General features: G+C 44.5%; 1 protein-coding gene across 8 annotated transcripts in view; it reads left to right on the top strand.

The window, feature by feature from the left end:
- The first annotated feature begins 286 nt into the window (after positions 1-286).
- Positions 287-16818, top strand: part of LOC106612745 (Down syndrome cell adhesion molecule-like protein 1 homolog) — a 137478-nt gene continuing 120946 nt past the window's right edge. For all 8 annotated transcript variants that reach the window (XR_006760959.1, XR_006760960.1, XM_045703562.1 and 5 more), the window contains exons 1-2: positions 287-502; positions 12308-12628. Coding sequence is in view for 6 of the 8 variants with exons in the window: in XM_045703562.1 (XP_045559518.1) it covers positions 460-502; positions 12308-12628 (364 nt within the window). In the remaining 2 variants the exon portion in view is untranslated. The remainder of the gene's footprint in view (positions 503-12307; positions 12629-16818) is intronic.

Below are 16818 nucleotides of genomic sequence, written 5' to 3'. Positions count from 1 at the left end.
AATAGCAAACCTGTTCTATCACACCTCAAGAACCACACACCTGAGCCACCATAAACAAACACCCACCGCTGCAGAATCATACACAAACCACCCCCCACTCACGCAAAAGAAGCGCTCCATATTCCATAGCTCTCTGCCACGCCAAACCCCTCTCCCGGGCTCTCCGTGCGTGTGATCCTCGTACAGTAGATGCACTGCCTCACTTCTCCATCACCGCGCATCATTAGAATAGCAGGGGAGGGGCCCTCTCGGATGACGGTCCCGGCTAGGGGAGGGTGCGGGAGGCGGGACCAGATCAGTGGCCGTTCCACGGCGCTGGCGAGTCTGGGACTAGGGCTGGAGAGATCGCCGGTGAGCATCGTCACCACTCCAGCACCGAGCCTCGTCTGGCCGAACACTGCGCCGTGCACTCGTCGGGATTGCACAACATTCCTGAGAAATATACCTGCTATTTATGGCATGTGGCTGGTAACTTTATTCCTGCTGTATTCTTTACAAGAAGGTACGTGAAAGACACTCAAACTTTTGCTCTCTCCAATGCAATGTTGAAGTTGTGGTGCATATAGTCTATTTGTGTTTAGTTGTGCTTCAATACATGAGATTGGGTTGGAATGTGCTAATTTACAAAAGTCACAACTTTAAATTCCCAATTTTTTTTAAATGTCAGTTATAGTCAATGGCCTATCTTCACTTGAATAAAAAGCTTGATTTGGATGGGCTTAATTTCTTTAAGCACACTTAGGATGGAGGATGACAACTAGAAGGACTTTTCAGCCACCATCCCTTCTTTCAGATGGATTGATAAAACCAAGGACACATTATGCAGCTGCATAAATATGTTGACTTTATTTGAGAAGTAACAGACAGATTAGCAGTGTGGTCCATATCCCCCTAAACGCTCTCTGTGGCAGTTACGATAGGGGAGGTAACACCATTTGCATCTATGAACATCTCGAGTTGTCATGAATATGGAGACACAACGATAGGAGAGGAAGACATGCAGGCGCAAAGATTGCGAGCTGCATGCTGCTACATACTCTAAGTGCGTCTCTGAGCTGTAGGACGTTTACCAGAAAAGTAGAGGGGCAGTCCAGTGTACATGTGTCTGCTCTCTTTCCTCTGTCCCATAACAAATAACAGAAGGTGTCAGGCTTATGTGTAATTTGTTAATATGTCATCTTTGGCGTACCAAATGAGTGCGTGTCTGTAAATGATCGTAAATTTGAGTGTGTCTGTAAATGAGCGTACCTTTTAGTGTGTCTGTAAATGAGCGTACCTTTTAGTGTGTCTGTAAATGAGCGTACCTTTTAGTGTGTCTGTAAATGAGCGTACCTTTTAGTGTGTCTGTAAATGAGCGTACCTTTTAGTGTGTATGTAAATGAGCGTACCTTTTAGTGTGTCTATAAATGAGCGTACCTTTTAGTGTGTCTGTAAATGAGCGTACCTTTTAGTGTGTCTGTAAATGAACGTACCTTTTAGTGTGTCTGTAAATGAGCGTACCTTTTAGTGTGTCTGTGTATGTTCAAACACAATAAGGGCAAAAACATTTGATAGGAGATGTGTAAACTGATGCTGAGGATATTGAACGCTGGGATTTTAGGCAGATAATGTCTCCACTGTTGTCAATTTGCTTCACTTTCTAGAATGACACGGGTCAGCGCATGCAGACACACTCAGATGTTATTATCAGTAGTCTAATTATGCATCCTCCATTTTCTATGGCCCCAGATTCTACATACTGATTGGATGGAAAAATACTGCAGATCGAGAGGAAGCTTGAATATGGTTTTGATTAAATACTTGCTTCAGATTGAACGCTTGTCAACCATTTCAACAACTTGAACTTAATCTAGTCAATACAATTCAGTCGTAACCCCAAGATATGTTCAAATAAATAAATACATAAATAATTGTAAAAAAAAAAAAAAAAAAGGAAATAGGCCTAGGACCACATGCAGATAGGGCCTATCTCTATTCTGTTCATTTTGTGTTTCCATGAGGGGTTGTTCTTTTAGACATCTGGAATACATGGCCTATATCCTTGCAGGCCAACGGTCGGGGATGGTGTGGTGTGTGTGCGTGGTGCTGCTGTTATGACTAGGGCTTTTTCTGGTGTTTTTGTTGTGTTTAATTGGATTACAGGGTCTTTTTAGATTATGTACTGCACATCGCCTTGTCCCGTGACTGAACAAGATGTACTGTGTGTGTGTGTGTGTGTGTGTGTGTGTGTGTGTGTGTGTGTGTGTGTGTGTGTGTGTGTGTGTGTGTGTGTGTGTGTGTGTGTGTGTGTGTGTGTGTGGTGAAAGGAGGGAGGGAGGGAGCGGTGGGGGTTTCAGCTCGGCAGTGGAGCGGAAAGAGTGGAGGCAAGAGATGTAGATAACCAACTTCCATTTAGCATAGTTTTTTCCTTTACTCCTTTATTTTTTGGTCAGCAATCAATTTTGCATTGACATACTATGTGATTTAACGTAACTCGTATTTGTGTTTTAATTTGAAAGAGAAGATTTGATCAGGGAGACATTTTAACCAATAATCGCACATGCATATGCATTAGTACTGCGTATTTTCCTGAGACGGCCGCGCCTCCATGATGGTTCTCACTTTCGTGGAACGGCACACAACACCCTGTGCCTAATTTGATGGATATCGCTTCCAAACATTCTTGCATGATCTGGTTTTCTCAGGCGTATACGTTTTCGTTGTAGTTGGTTTCCAGTAGGCTAATTAGTCATTTTAGTGCAATATGAATAACCAGATGTCCCTTAATTGATGCGTCTCGGCCATACCAGCACAGGTCAACCGCTGGTTGGAAACGTGGGGGGGGGGGGTCCGCTCGTTCTTCTTTGTCATGATCTGGAGGGTCGCTTGTCATTTTATGGAAATGTGTTGAAACACAAAACAAATCAGCAGGGAAAGATGCTATCCGTGCCACCTATTCAGCTGGAACAATCAGGACTATTGGTGATGGCAATTATTGTCCATATTTGTTGCAATGTATTAACGTAATAATGTTAAAAAAAAGAATTTGCGACAATTAAAGCCTAATGTTTTATCATTATTATGACTGCACAAATTCAAATCACCCAATATTTAGATCAAGACTACGGTTTGTAAAATAATGAGGGAGAGATATTATAGTTATTTTTTCAATTCATTGCTGATTCCGCTTTCATCCAGTTCAGGCTTTCAGGCCTCCAATCGATTTGAAACCGAATGTTGAATGACTGTACCATTTCAATTGATATGATTCATAGGATGAATGTTGGATATAAATAGATTAGTTAACAAATCTAAACAGTAGGGTTTTACGCATGCATATTTCGTTACCCTTACCTTATGGGAGGAGGAGGGGCAGCAATCTTTATTTTAAGGATAAGCACTAGTCAAATAGACTATGTGATGTATGTGGTGGCTGCGATATTATCTTGCCTGAGCCAGATTTTCTGAAGATTTGCCTAAATTAAAACACCTATATTATTATTATGGATATTATTATTGTAAAAAAAATTATAATAATGATAATTATTATTATTCGTTCTATCGGTGTTTATTAATTTGTAAGCATGTTGTTATGCATAATATATAATTGCTTTCTTTATGCTGCATTTTGAGGATATTTCTAATCTCTGTAATGTCCCCCTCACACACCTCTTTCTCTCTACTCAGTCCCCTTACCGGATGAAATTTGAAAAATTGGTTTCTCTTCTTTTTTCCCCCAAATCACTATCCCTTCCCAGCTGCGTAATTAGTAGGCTTTCGTTTAAACTGAAACTAAAGCCGGATTTTCAACTGATTTGCAAAAGTAAATCAGTTCATTGACTAGAGGACTGCACTTCTCCCTCCTCTTTTGTGCTATGTTTGATGGGATAGCCGTTTGTTGCCATCATCTGGGCCAGATAGTTCTGACAACGGCGTGTTGCTCTCTGCTCTCCTCATAACGTATTTTGTCAACCGTTATGGCACTCGTCTGAATTACCACCAAGGCCCGGTCCGGCGGCAGTGTAATTTTGGAATCAAATAAAATACACACAAACTGAGAGTTGAGACGGCAGCATGGGCGCGTAGTAATTGTCTTATGAGTCAGATTCAGAAATAGACTGCCTCGAATTAATGTAGACCACTGCACTGCGTCGAGGGGTGTTGCGTCTGCGTCCTGGTGATAGGCTAGGCTACTACGTCGCCACGTGTGCCATTTCCTCGCGGTATTTTTTTTATCTGACACCAACTTATGTAATTGAATATACATTTTTTTCAATTAAGTTTCTCATGTTGAATCCAATGATGTGGACTCGCCCTTACCTGTCCTCTCCTTGGCCATGAGTTATCCCGCAACAAGTCGCTTGAACCCCTTACCTATGAACTTGTTATTTGTCTCTGAGAAGCACGGCCACAATAATACCCCACTCGTGTTAACTCGCATCCCCTCCTCTTGCTCTGGCAAGCAACAGCTGTTTTTACCTTTTGAGTGTTTGTGCTGGTGACTTGGCCTGTGAACAGAAAAGCCACGGAGCCTATTCCCCACATGCATGCATAATGTAGGCCTAGGGTAACTTAACCATATGGGGGAAAACAGCAGAAATGACACAGATAGAAAATGCTGCCTCACTCCCCTGCCCCTCCAATGGGTAACTCACTAATGCCTTAAAAAAAAACACACACACACACAAAAATGAACACAAATGAACATTCATTTTATGAAGTAAAAAAATATTTGACCTATTTACACTGACTGTCCAATTGAGTTTGATGACTCTGATTGTCCAATTGAGTTTGATGACTCTACAGGTACTCTCTCACCTGTTGAGTGGGGCATCTATTCTGTGGCCTCTGACTTGACAGTCGTCTCCACTTTCATAAGATCTGTTGTAAAAGGAGAGGAGATGAAAGGAGAGGAGAAAGGGGGAGAGGGGGGAGAGTAGGCGAGAGGGGGGAGAGGAGAGGGGTTAGATGGGTTGAGAGGAGAGGAGAGGGGTTGGGTCATGTGGAGGATGATCTGCTTTAAAGTGACATGGCCAACTTTTATTTTCCCTCCGCTGCATCCCTCTTTTCTGTAGCTACCTTGCTTACTATCACTCTGCTTATCTCTGACCGAGAAGGAAGGGTAGAGGGTGAAGGATAGAGGATAAATCGCACCCCAAAATCTGACACTCACTTCACAACTGTGAAAGTCATTCCATTGAAGAGGGAGAGTGTGGAACCTGAAATGCTGAAATGGTTCCTGGTATTCCACTGACATGGCATAATATGGAGAAGGGGTGGGTGTGTGTGTGTGTGTGTGTGTGTGTGTGTGTGTGTGTGTGTGTGTGTGTGTGTGTGTGTGTGTGCGTGCGTGCGTGCGTGCGTGCGTGCGGCAAGGTAATTTCATTGTGATGCCAATGTATTATCCTTTTCATTGTCTTTGTGTGTAAAATGGGTATCAAATAGCATTCACAACAATATCATTTCTTCTTGCTTTCCCATAATGGGTTGTACAACATCATTACTACATTATTGTGGTGTTGTAACTGACCGCAATGACATTAGAGTTCTGTTCCCTGAACATATCGAGTATTGTATTCTGTATGATTCACCAGACCCTTAACAGGAAGGTTGGGCGTATCCTCTCTTGCCTCTGAGAATGTGTACGTGTATACGTGGGTGTATGTTATTGTGTGTGTGTGAGAGATTTATTGACCTGTGTGCATGGGATGGTATGAATCTTAGAGACGTGTGTGTGTGTGTGTGTGTGTGTGTGTGTGTGTGTGTGTGTGTGTGTGTGTGTGTGTGTGTGTGTGTGTGTGTGTGTGTGTAGATGAGACAGAAAGAGCTGCATTATGCATAGCGGTTCACCATAGGCAATATCCCTGCCTCTGTGGCATACATATTCATACGCCATTTTCATACTGCCCGCAAAAAAGGGGGGGGGGGGACATAGGAAATGTGCAAATGTGTCTGTGTGTGGAGGGAGGAGAGGCTTGAGTCAAATCTGTCACAGCAACAGCACAAGAGCAGGAGACAAAGTGAAGATGCTTCGCCCAACAGGAGTGATGTTTTAGGGAACTCACCCAAATGACAATGACCTTCTCCTGTTGTAATCAATGCATTCAGGCTTGAAGAAGGAAGGAAAATATGCCTCTGAAATGGATGAGTGCGCCTAGCTCCCTCTCTCGCTCCTCTCCTCCTCTGCTCCCTTTTTGCCCATGCCAAGGAAAAGGGCGGGCAGCCTGAGGGCATGGAGAACTGTGAGTTAGACGTCGGGTTAGACGTCTCAGAACAAAGAAAGGGAGAATTCGGGTTATTTCAGTCCTCTCTCCCCTCCTTATTTCCACCATTACTCCCTGTTGAATGGGGTACAGACTGGCCCCTTGCTCCAATCCTCAAATCCTCAAATCCCAAATCAAGCCCTAGCCTCTACCTCTCCCCCAAGGCATGTCTTGACTTCCTCCTGGTGAAGGTAACATTGTATCATCTCACGTAGCCCTCTGGAAGATATGATGGATTTTCTGCCATCTTGTTTACATTCATCCATCTTTCAGGGGCTTGATTTGGGATTGGGTACGGGGCTTCTATATCCACTTTTAGGGTGGGGTGTTGTCTTTTCTTTCTTTGGTCTCTCTCTTCCCTTTGCAGTTGTGCTGACAGACCCTGTCAGTCTGGCGAGACGCCCCCTGCCTCTCTCTCTCCCCCAGACCCCGACTGTGGGATTATATTATGGCTGTCTTATTTGGGCCTTTCTGCTGGAGGCCACAATCTGTGCTGCATGATGGGAGTCCAGTCCACCACTGTACTGCCCTCTCTGTGTTGTACTGTGCTCAACTGACTGACCTGGATTCGCCGACAGGACAGCAGCACAACAGCCGCCTCATCCACAGTAGCCTGTTTGCTTCCTTCCCAATTAGTTCTATCTGGGAATGCCTCCGACTTGTTTTGATGTCGCTCGGCGGCCACCATTTTTTTATGATGTCACAGCAGGCGTTCATTGTTGTTTATTTGTCGAAAGTCTTTCCCTTAGCTTTTAACATTAAGATTTCTTAACCATTTTGGGCTTTTTCTTTGTTTGTTGTAAAAAGCTTTGGGCTAGTAACCAAAAACTTGCTGGTTTGAATCCCCGAGCTGACTAGGTGACACATCTGTCAATGTGCCCTTGAGCAAGGCACTTAACCCTAATTGTTCTGGATACAAGTTTCTGCTAAATGACTCAAATGTAAATGTGAGACTGAAAAGCCAGTGTGGCCCTGTCCATGGTGCTGAAATGGTCTATCGCTCAGAACATGAGCAGAGAGTTGTGTTTTTATATGGCACATGATATGGGACAAATTGCACTCAACCTAAATTACACCTTTTAGACACAGAGGAACTGCTCCATTTTGGATAGGAGAGGGACCTCACATACACATTCACACACACACGCACTTATGTGCACACAAGCACATGTACACACTTGCACACTGTCACCTCTCCTCACACCCCTCATCACTGACCCGACACAATTTCAGCATAAAGCTTGACCTTAAATACCAATCAGTCTTAACACTGACCCCCCCCACACACACACACACACACACACACACACACACACACACACACACACACACACACACACACACACACACACACACACACACACAGTGACCCCCCTGTACTCTGTTAGTACCCATTAACCCTTCCCTGGCCCTGATTTAAGCCAACCACACACATACACACACCAGGGGAGTGGGAAAGAGGCCCTCCATGGTGGTTCGATTACCAGGGCGGAGAGACCGTGTCTGTGTGTTAAATGTGAAAGGAGATTATATGGATTTAACTCTCTGCGTCTGGCATGCAAACTCAAATCACCCAACATATCCTGCCATGTACTGGAGGACTATAATAGGACAGAGAGAGAGAAAGGATGAGACAAAGGGTAGGATGGATTGAGAGTGGTGGGGAGAGAAAAAAGAAGGAGAGATGAAAGATATTGAGAGTGAGGAAGGGAGAGAAAAAAGACGTTGATGCAGAGAATGAGAGGAGGAAGAGAAGGGGGAGAGGGATGAATGAATGGAGAGAGAGAGCCACCCTTACCTACAGTGCCTTCGGAAAGTATTCAGACCCTTTGACTTTTTCCACATTTTGTTAGGTTACAGCCTTATTTTAAAATGTAAAAAAATATATGTATGTTTTTTCCCTCATGGATATACACACACTACCCCATAATGACAAAGCAAACATATACATATCTTTTTTTTGCTATTTAAAAACAATTCCAAATGGAAATATCAAATTTACGTAAGCATTCAGACCCTTTACTCAGTACTTTGTGGAAGCACCTTTGCAGCGATTACAGCCTTGAGTCTTCTTGGGTATGACGCTACAAGCTTGGCACACCTGTATTTGGGGAGTTTCTCCCATTTTCTCTGCAGATCCTCTCAAGCTCTGTCAGGTTGGATGGGGAGCATTGCTGCACAGCTACTTTCAGGTCTCTCCAGAGATGTTCAATCGGGTCCAAGTCTGGGCTCTGGCTGGGCCACTCAAGGACATTCAGAAACTTGTCCCGAAGCCACTCCTACATTGTCTTGGCTGTGTGCTTAGCATCGTTGTCCTGTTGGAAGGTGAACCTTCACCTCAGTCTGAGGTCATGAGTGCTCTGTGGCAGGTTTTCGTCAAGGATCTCTCTGTACTGTGCTCTGTTCATTTTTGACTCGATCCTTCCCAGTCCCTGCCACTGAAAAACATCCCCACAGCATGATGCTGCCACAACCATGCTTCACCGTAGGGATGGTGCCAGGATCATCCAGACGTGATCCTTGGAATTCAGGCCAAAGTGTTCAATATTGGTTTAATTAGACCAGAGAATCTTGTTTCTCATGGTCTGAGTCCTTTAGGTGCCTCCTGATAAACTTCATTTGCCTTTTACTAAAGAGAGGCTTCCGTCTGGCCACTCTACCATGAAGCACTGATTGCTGGAGTGCTGCAGAGATGGTTGTCCTTCTGAAAGTTTCTCCTATCTCCACAGAGGAAGTCTAGAGCTCTGTCAGAGTGACCATCCGGTTCTTGGTCACCTCCCTGACCAAGGCCCTTCTCCACCGATTGCTCAGTTTGGCCGGGTGGCCAGCTCTAGGAAGAGTCTTGGTGGTTCCAAACTTCTTACATTTAAGAATGATGGAGGCCACTGTGTTCTTGGGGTCCTTCAATGGTGCAGAAATGTTTTCCCCAGATCTGTGCCTTGACACAATCCTGTCTCTGAGCTCTACGGACAATTCCTTCAACCTCAAGGCTTGGTTTTTGGTCTGACGTGCACTGTCAACTGTGGGACCTTATATAGACAGGTGTGTGCTTTTCCAATTCATATCCAATCAATTGAATTTACCACAAGTGGATTCCAATCAAGTTGTAGAAACATCTCAAGAATGGAAAAAGGATGCACCTGAGCTCAATTTCGAGTCTCATAGCGAAGGGTTTGAATACTTATGTACATTTGTTTTTTTTTGTTCTTTATTTTAATAAATTTGCAAAAATGTTAAAAACCTGTTTTTGCTTTGTCATTATGGGGTATTGTGTGTAGATTGATGAGGGAAAATAATATTTCATCAATTTTAGAACAAGGCAGTAACTTAACAAAATGTGGAAAAAGTCAATGGGTCTGAATACTTTCCGAAGGCACTGTAGTGAGGGCTGTATCCCTAGCTCAGCCTTTCAATACCCTCCCATCACTTATGTCATGTTTTTCATTCTGTTTGTGCTGTACCAGAGATCCCTTGGCTTTTGTTTGTTAATATTTACACTATATATACAAAGGTTCATCAAACTATATATACCTCAGTTCATCACATTTCTGCCCTGCTAGAACTGCCCCAAACAACTGTATGTGCTGTTATTGTGAAGTGGAAACGTCTTGGAGCAACAACGGCTCAGCCGTGAAGTGGTAGGCCACACAAGCTCACAGAACAGGACCATAAAAATCATTTGTCCTCAGTTGCAACACTCACTGCCGAGTTCCAAACTACCTCTGGAAGCAACGTCAGAACAAGAACTTTGTCGGGAGCTTCATGAAATGGGTTTCCAGGCCCGAGCAGCTGCACACAAGCCTAAGATAACCATGTGCAATGTTAAGCGTCGGCTGGTGTGGTGGAAAGCTCGCCGCCATTGGACTCTGGAGCAGTGGAAACGCGTTTCCTGGAGTGATGAATCATGCTTTACCATCTGGCAGTCTGATGGACAAATCTGAGTTTGTCGGATGGCAGGAGAACGCTACCTGCCCCAATGCATAGTGCCAACTGTAAAGCTTGGTGGAACAGGAATAATGGTCTGGGGTTGTTTTTCATGATAGGCCCCTCAGCTCCAGTGAAGGGAAATCTTAACGCTACAGTATTCTAGACGATTCTTTGCTTCCAACTTTGTGGCAACAGTTTGGGGAAGGCCCTTTCCTATTTCAGCATGACTATGCCCCCGTGCACAAAGCAAGGTCCATACAGAAATGGTTTGTTGAGATCGGTGTGAAAGAACTTGACTGGCCTGCACAGAGCCCTGACCTCAACCCCACTGAACACATTTGGGATGAATTTCAATGCTGGCTGCGAGCCAGGCCTAATTGCCCAACATCAGTGCCCAACATCAGTGCTCAACCTCACTACTGCTCTTGTGGCTGAATGGAAGCAAGTCCCCACAGCAATGTTTCAACATCTAGTGGAAAGCCTTCCCAGAAGAGTGGAGGCTGTTATAGCAGCAAAGGGTGGACCAACTCCATATTAATGCCCATGATTTTGGTATGAGATGTTCGATGAGCAGGTGTCCACATACGTTTAGTCAGGTAGTGTATGATTTGATGCTGTCCACGCCACACTATTCTAAGAGAACCAATCTCACAATGAAGACACACAAACAACATTAACAACAAAAACATCTGTAACAAACGGAAAACCAAACATCCATTTTGGTCCCCTCGCTAACAATAAGACTCAGTGGTGGGCGAGCGTCCCAAAGCCTTGGCCCTGCTCTTTTAAAAAGCCACTGGCGGCACAAACAGTTGGCAGAGTGACCCCTGTGCCCTATGCCAAGGTCACTGCTGTACTGTGAGTCATGTAGTGTATATAGAGAGGTCCATAAACATACTAGGCTTAACTGTTACATATCAATTAATCTCTTTCCAATGAATCAGTGAAATGAATTTGATCTGATCTGAAACATTTGTATTGTGTCAAAATGTTAGTTAAAGCCCTTGAATTTTTCCCCCCTCATAGCTCTTTTAATGATTTTCCTAATGCTAATTTGGTTCGACATCAATGCACAGGGCTGGCTGTAGGTTATCTGCTGTGCTGTAGATCCCTCCTAAATCTACCTTGATGAGGCATCTAGCCACCACTTCCATTCACTGCTACTCGTCCCGGGCCATTCAGAGGGAAAAAGATGGGGCTAATCCGGCCATTGTCGACACAAACCGGCGAAGAGGATTAATTATATATCATTGACTCAGAAGAAATTATCTCTAACCCCCCCCCCAACCCCCCCAACACTAAAAAGACGTCTAGCTGCTTCCCAGGAGACACTGCCAGGGGGGATGTTTTAGGGATGTAGCTCCCCTAAGACGATTAATTGAAGCAGCAGCTTGTGAAAGCCATACTGGCTGCAAAGCACCCCTCCCTCCAGGGTTGTGGTTGGAGATATACTGAAGGTTTCTCAGTGATGACATGGACTTGACATGGGTTGAACTGGTAGACTAGGTATTGTTCTAACAGCCTCATGGCTTCTTGGTTTCGACCCATTTCACCTCCAAATCAGGGAAGGGCTCTCGTCGGGCATATCTTAGACGACTGATATTATGTTAATGCTTTACAGAGGATTGTTCACTGCTGTTTGGCAGCCAGGTCGCTAGTTTCAATTTAAGGTGGATCGGAGAGGCACCCTCGAGTCACACGAACACAAACACGTGTGTGCGAGTCACGTGTTACCTGATCAAAGTCGATGCCCAGGTTAATTTGGGTTATTGTACAGAGCAACTTGCCAAATCAAGTAGACTGTGTCCATCAGCCAATAGCAGAGCTTCTAACTGTGGTTTGGCTTAGCTCTAGCTTATCATAACAGAGTTACATGTAGTTGAAAAATAAGTGATGAATATATTGCGTCACGTCATTTGCCTAATGGAGAAATAGTAATTGATTCTATTTTTGGGAACTGCTGTGCTGACCTGATGGAAATCTCTAGAAGATAACCCAGTTTGGAGATTGGCAGGTGGGTGCCCACATATTGGCTGTGTGGGTGTGTGTGTATGTGTGTGTGGATGTGGTCCAGACACAGCTTTTCTTTGTGTGTGTGTGTATTATCCTGACCATGTCTCTCTCTCTCCCCATCACAGTGAACAGTGAGGATGTGGTCTCGACGCGGCTGTACTTTGTAAACGCCTCCCTGCAGCGGGTGACCTTCTCCAGCTCGGTTGGGGTGTCCCTGCCCTGCCCTGCGGGCGGCGCACCCCATGCCGTCCTGCGCTGGTACCTGGCCACCGGCGACGACATCTACGACGTGCCCCACATCCGCCACGTGCACGCCAACGGCACCCTCCAGCTCTACCCTTTCTCGCCCTCCGCCTTCAACAGCTACATCCATGACAACGACTACTTCTGCACCGCAGAGAACCAGGCCGGCAAGATCCGCAGCCCCAGCATCCGCATCAAAGCAGGTCAGACTCAGACTGAACAGAAGCAGCCTCTTCCAGGGGAGCCTTAGACAGACAGACAGACATACAGTACACTCTTCTAGTGGAGCCTTAGACAGACAGACAGACAGACAGACAGACAGACAGACAGACAGACAGACAGACAGACAGACAGACAGACAGACAGACAGACAGACAGACAGACAGACAGACAGACAGACAGACAGACAGACAGACATACAGTACACTCTTCTAGTGGAGCCTTAGACAGACAGACATACAGACCTACAGTGCACACTTCTAGGGGAGCCTTAGATAGGACCAGACAAGGAGACACAGCTTCACCTGTACAACCTAACTAAACACTGTTCTGGGGCCAAACAGAAGCACAGCGTCTCCACAAAGAATGAGAGGAGGATGAGCATAAGAGAAAGGCTGTCAGGAAGAGGTTTAGAAACAAAAAGAAAATGCTTTCTCATATGAGTTGATGCTGTACTCTCAGCACCATTCTAAGAGAACCCACTCCCCAAACACTATTAATAAAGACACACAAACAACACTAACAACAAAAACAGCTGTAACAAACGGTAAACCAAACGGCGTCCATATTGGTCCCCTAAATAACAATAAGACTCAGTGGGGGGCGAGCGTCCCAAAGCCTTGACCCTGCTCCTTTAAAATGCCACTGGCAGACACACACACAGCGGCACAGACAATTGGCAGAGTGACTCCAGTGCCCTGTGCCAAGGTCACTGCTGGTCTGTGGGGCTGGCCACGCTGCAATTGGAGAGTTCACACATACACACCCGCAAACATACACAGCCGCACGTGCACGCACGCACGCACGTGCACGCACACACACACACACACACACACACACACACACACACACACACACACACACACACACACGCACGCACGCACGCACGCACGCACGCACGCACGCACGCACGCACACACACACACACACACACACACACACACACACACACACACACACACACACACACACACACACCAGCCTGTCCCCTGCTTATGCCAGCAGGCCTCCTGTCTCCCAGTCTCTCCATCTGTCCATGGACTGGAAAGTCCCCGAACTACACACACACACACCGTTTTTGTCAATCTAGCTCTTCTGGGTAGCTGTGCCAGGTCTTTTACTGTAGCTGGAATGGGAATGAGTTTAAACATGAGAGGGATTGAACAGAGTTGCACGCGAGGTGAAATATTGTCGGTGTTTAGCTCACGTTCAGCGACATATTCAATGAACAATCTGCGTCTTGAAAATCAGAACAACCCCATTAAAAGATGTATAAGATCAAATCAAATCAAATTCAATAGCGATTCAGTTTTTAACAGTCCACTTACCAAATTCACGGGCAAATGAAGAAAAACCCTCCCTCCCCCCACCACACCCCTTATGGCGTTTCTGTCCAGAGGACCCTCGTCCCATTGGCTGTAGAGTGACCTACCAACCAGCGTCTGTGTAGGGCAACCTTCCCTGCAAAATAATTACCCCAATTAATCAAATAAGTGCTGAGTCTGTGAACAACCACCAACCGTCACGCCCACGCCCAACTCTGCAGCACCTCAACTGCAGCCCTCAGGAGTCGCCTGTGTATTCCGCCACTACTGCCACACAGCTTCGCAGAACGTACACACACAAATGCACACACACACACACACATTCACATCCACATACTGCAGTTGCCATGGGCGATAGGCAGGGCGTGAGCGGCAGGGTGTGGTGCGTCCCGTCTCAGGTGGCGTCGGAGACTGATGACAGCTGACAGCTCGCAGTGTGACACCCTCCCTCCCTTCATCTCTCCATCCCCCCCTCTAATTCTCTCTCCCTCCCTCCCGTGCATGCTGATTCTGTGCCAATAAAAGCACTGGTATCTGTGTGGATCGCTGTACATTCATGAAAATCGCTGTTTGTTTTCTTTCTCTTGTTTTTCCCTCCCTCTGTTATCGTCAAAGTCCTGACCCTATATTTCTTGTCAAAGCCATTCTCTCACATGTTTTCATTATCGGCATTTGACTGACATATCTAATGATATTGAAGATGCTTCCATTGGCTCTCATAGGAGGCCTTCCCATCCATCGCTAGTCATGTAGCACATCCCTATTCTGCTTTAAAACTTCCTCTCTTTTATTGTTACACATTTGTTCCTCTTCTGCTTTCCATCCTACTGCCCTCCTCTCCATTGTCCTCTCCTCACCCAATTAACAGTGAATAGACACACTGAATAACATGACAAAACATTGACATTAGGCTTAGCCATCATATGACAGTTGACATTGATAAGTGTCATTAACCAGGTTTCCATCCAACCTTTTTATGCGAGAAAAGTATGTCAGATAAAAAAATGTCATGACAGGTCTGATGGAAACAGTGAATGTCGACAAAACAAAATACGCCAGACAAGGTGGGATATTTTTGTGCCGGTTAAATGAATAATGAGAGAAATGGTGGTGGAAACATTGATATTGATAATATTGATATAATAACAATCATACTGAAGTAAAGTTGGAGTCATGCGGTGACATATGTGGTCCTTCCACTATGACTCTGGAAAGCATGCAGTTTATTAGGATATAGATGAAACAAATGATGATGAACTTCACAGGTTGGTGAAAGTGCACGGTTATCAGCTTGATGCTTCTTTCCAATAAACATCGAGGGTCTTATTCTGGTGACATGATGATACAGTAGATGCTTGGCTGCCTTTTGACAAATTCAAATAATCTCGCTCTTTTGTCCATAATAATCTGATTATGTTGGCTATACCCACACTGTATCTGCGAGCTGTTGGCTAGAGCGCACGTGCCATTACCAGAGTGGGTACATTCACTACATAGTGCAATATTGTTTTGTGCCTAAACCATCAGTAGCGATGAAAATGCGATGGAAACCCAACTTCTTAAGGACCGGCCTCCCGTGAATGGGACAGTTGTAAATCATGCAGAGGGTTATGTCAAGATCGCAGATTTTAGAGAAACAACAAATGTCAGTACATATAAGTGTCTTATATTGGCTGAAAGCTTAAATTCTTGTTAATATAACTGCACTGTCCAATTTACAGTAGCTATTACAGTGAAAAAATGCCATGCTATTGTTTGAGGAGAGCTCCTATCAACAAAACACTTTTCACCGCGATAGGTTTGATAAATTCACCTCTGAAGGTGAAATGTGTACTTACATTCTGAAATCTTGCTCTGATTTATCATCCAAAGGGTCCCAGAGATAACATGAAGTGTCGTTTTGTTAGATAAAATCCTTTTTCATATCCTAAAAAGGTCCATATAGCATGCACGATCAATTTTGTATTTCCACTCGTTCAATTTTCATTGAAAGGAATCTGTGAAAATCCCACCCTAAACGTTGTTTCAACGAGTCAAATCACGTTCGTATGTATTCCTTAGAGATCCTTGAAGGTAACAAGACTTCACTATATCATTAGAGGTGTAGTATATCTTATATCCATATTTGGTCAGAGAGAGATGCCTTCATGGCACGCCGATGACGCTGGCGGCCATCACTTGAATGACTGTATCTTTGTCAAATAAGCACCAATCGAGGTCAAACAAAGCTAGCTAAATAGCCAATGAGCTGGGCTTTACCATGTATGTGTCGTAAAATGTAGCTACTAACCTTGTACTACAGCATGCCTTTTCATTTTGGACAAAAATTATAAGGATATTCAGAGTTATGAAGTTATGAAAACTGGTTGTTTTGCAAATGTTGAACTTATAATATGGCTACTAATACTTGGAAAGCTAAATCAAAGTCCAAGTATACAGATTTGACGATATTCTTGCATAAAAATGTAATATGAATGCGAATGTCTCCTTCACGATTTGCCAAATTGTACCTGGGGACTTCACATTAAAAGTCTTGTAGTTCACTCATACTTCAAGTTACCCATATGAAACCTTGCACATACACTGCTGCCATCTTGTGGACACTATCGTAATTACAACCAGAGTGATGGCTAGAACTGTGACCTTTCTCTTGCATTTCAAAGACAGTGGTATTTTCTTCTACCAGATCTATTGTGTTATATTCTCCTACATTCAATTCACTTTTCCACAAACTTCAAAGTGTTTCCTTTCAAATGGTACAAAGAATATGCATATTCTTGCTTCAGGGCCTGAGCTACAGGCAGTTAGATTTGGGTATGTCATTTAGACAAAAATGGAAAAAAGGGGGC

Source organism: Salmo salar, chromosome ssa20 (genome assembly GCF_905237065.1).
Source record: "Salmo salar chromosome ssa20, Ssal_v3.1, whole genome shotgun sequence".
Lineage (NCBI taxonomy): Eukaryota > Metazoa > Chordata > Actinopteri > Salmoniformes > Salmonidae > Salmo > Salmo salar.
Note: the sequence above shows the minus strand (reverse complement) of the source record. Positions and strands in the feature narration are given on the sequence as shown.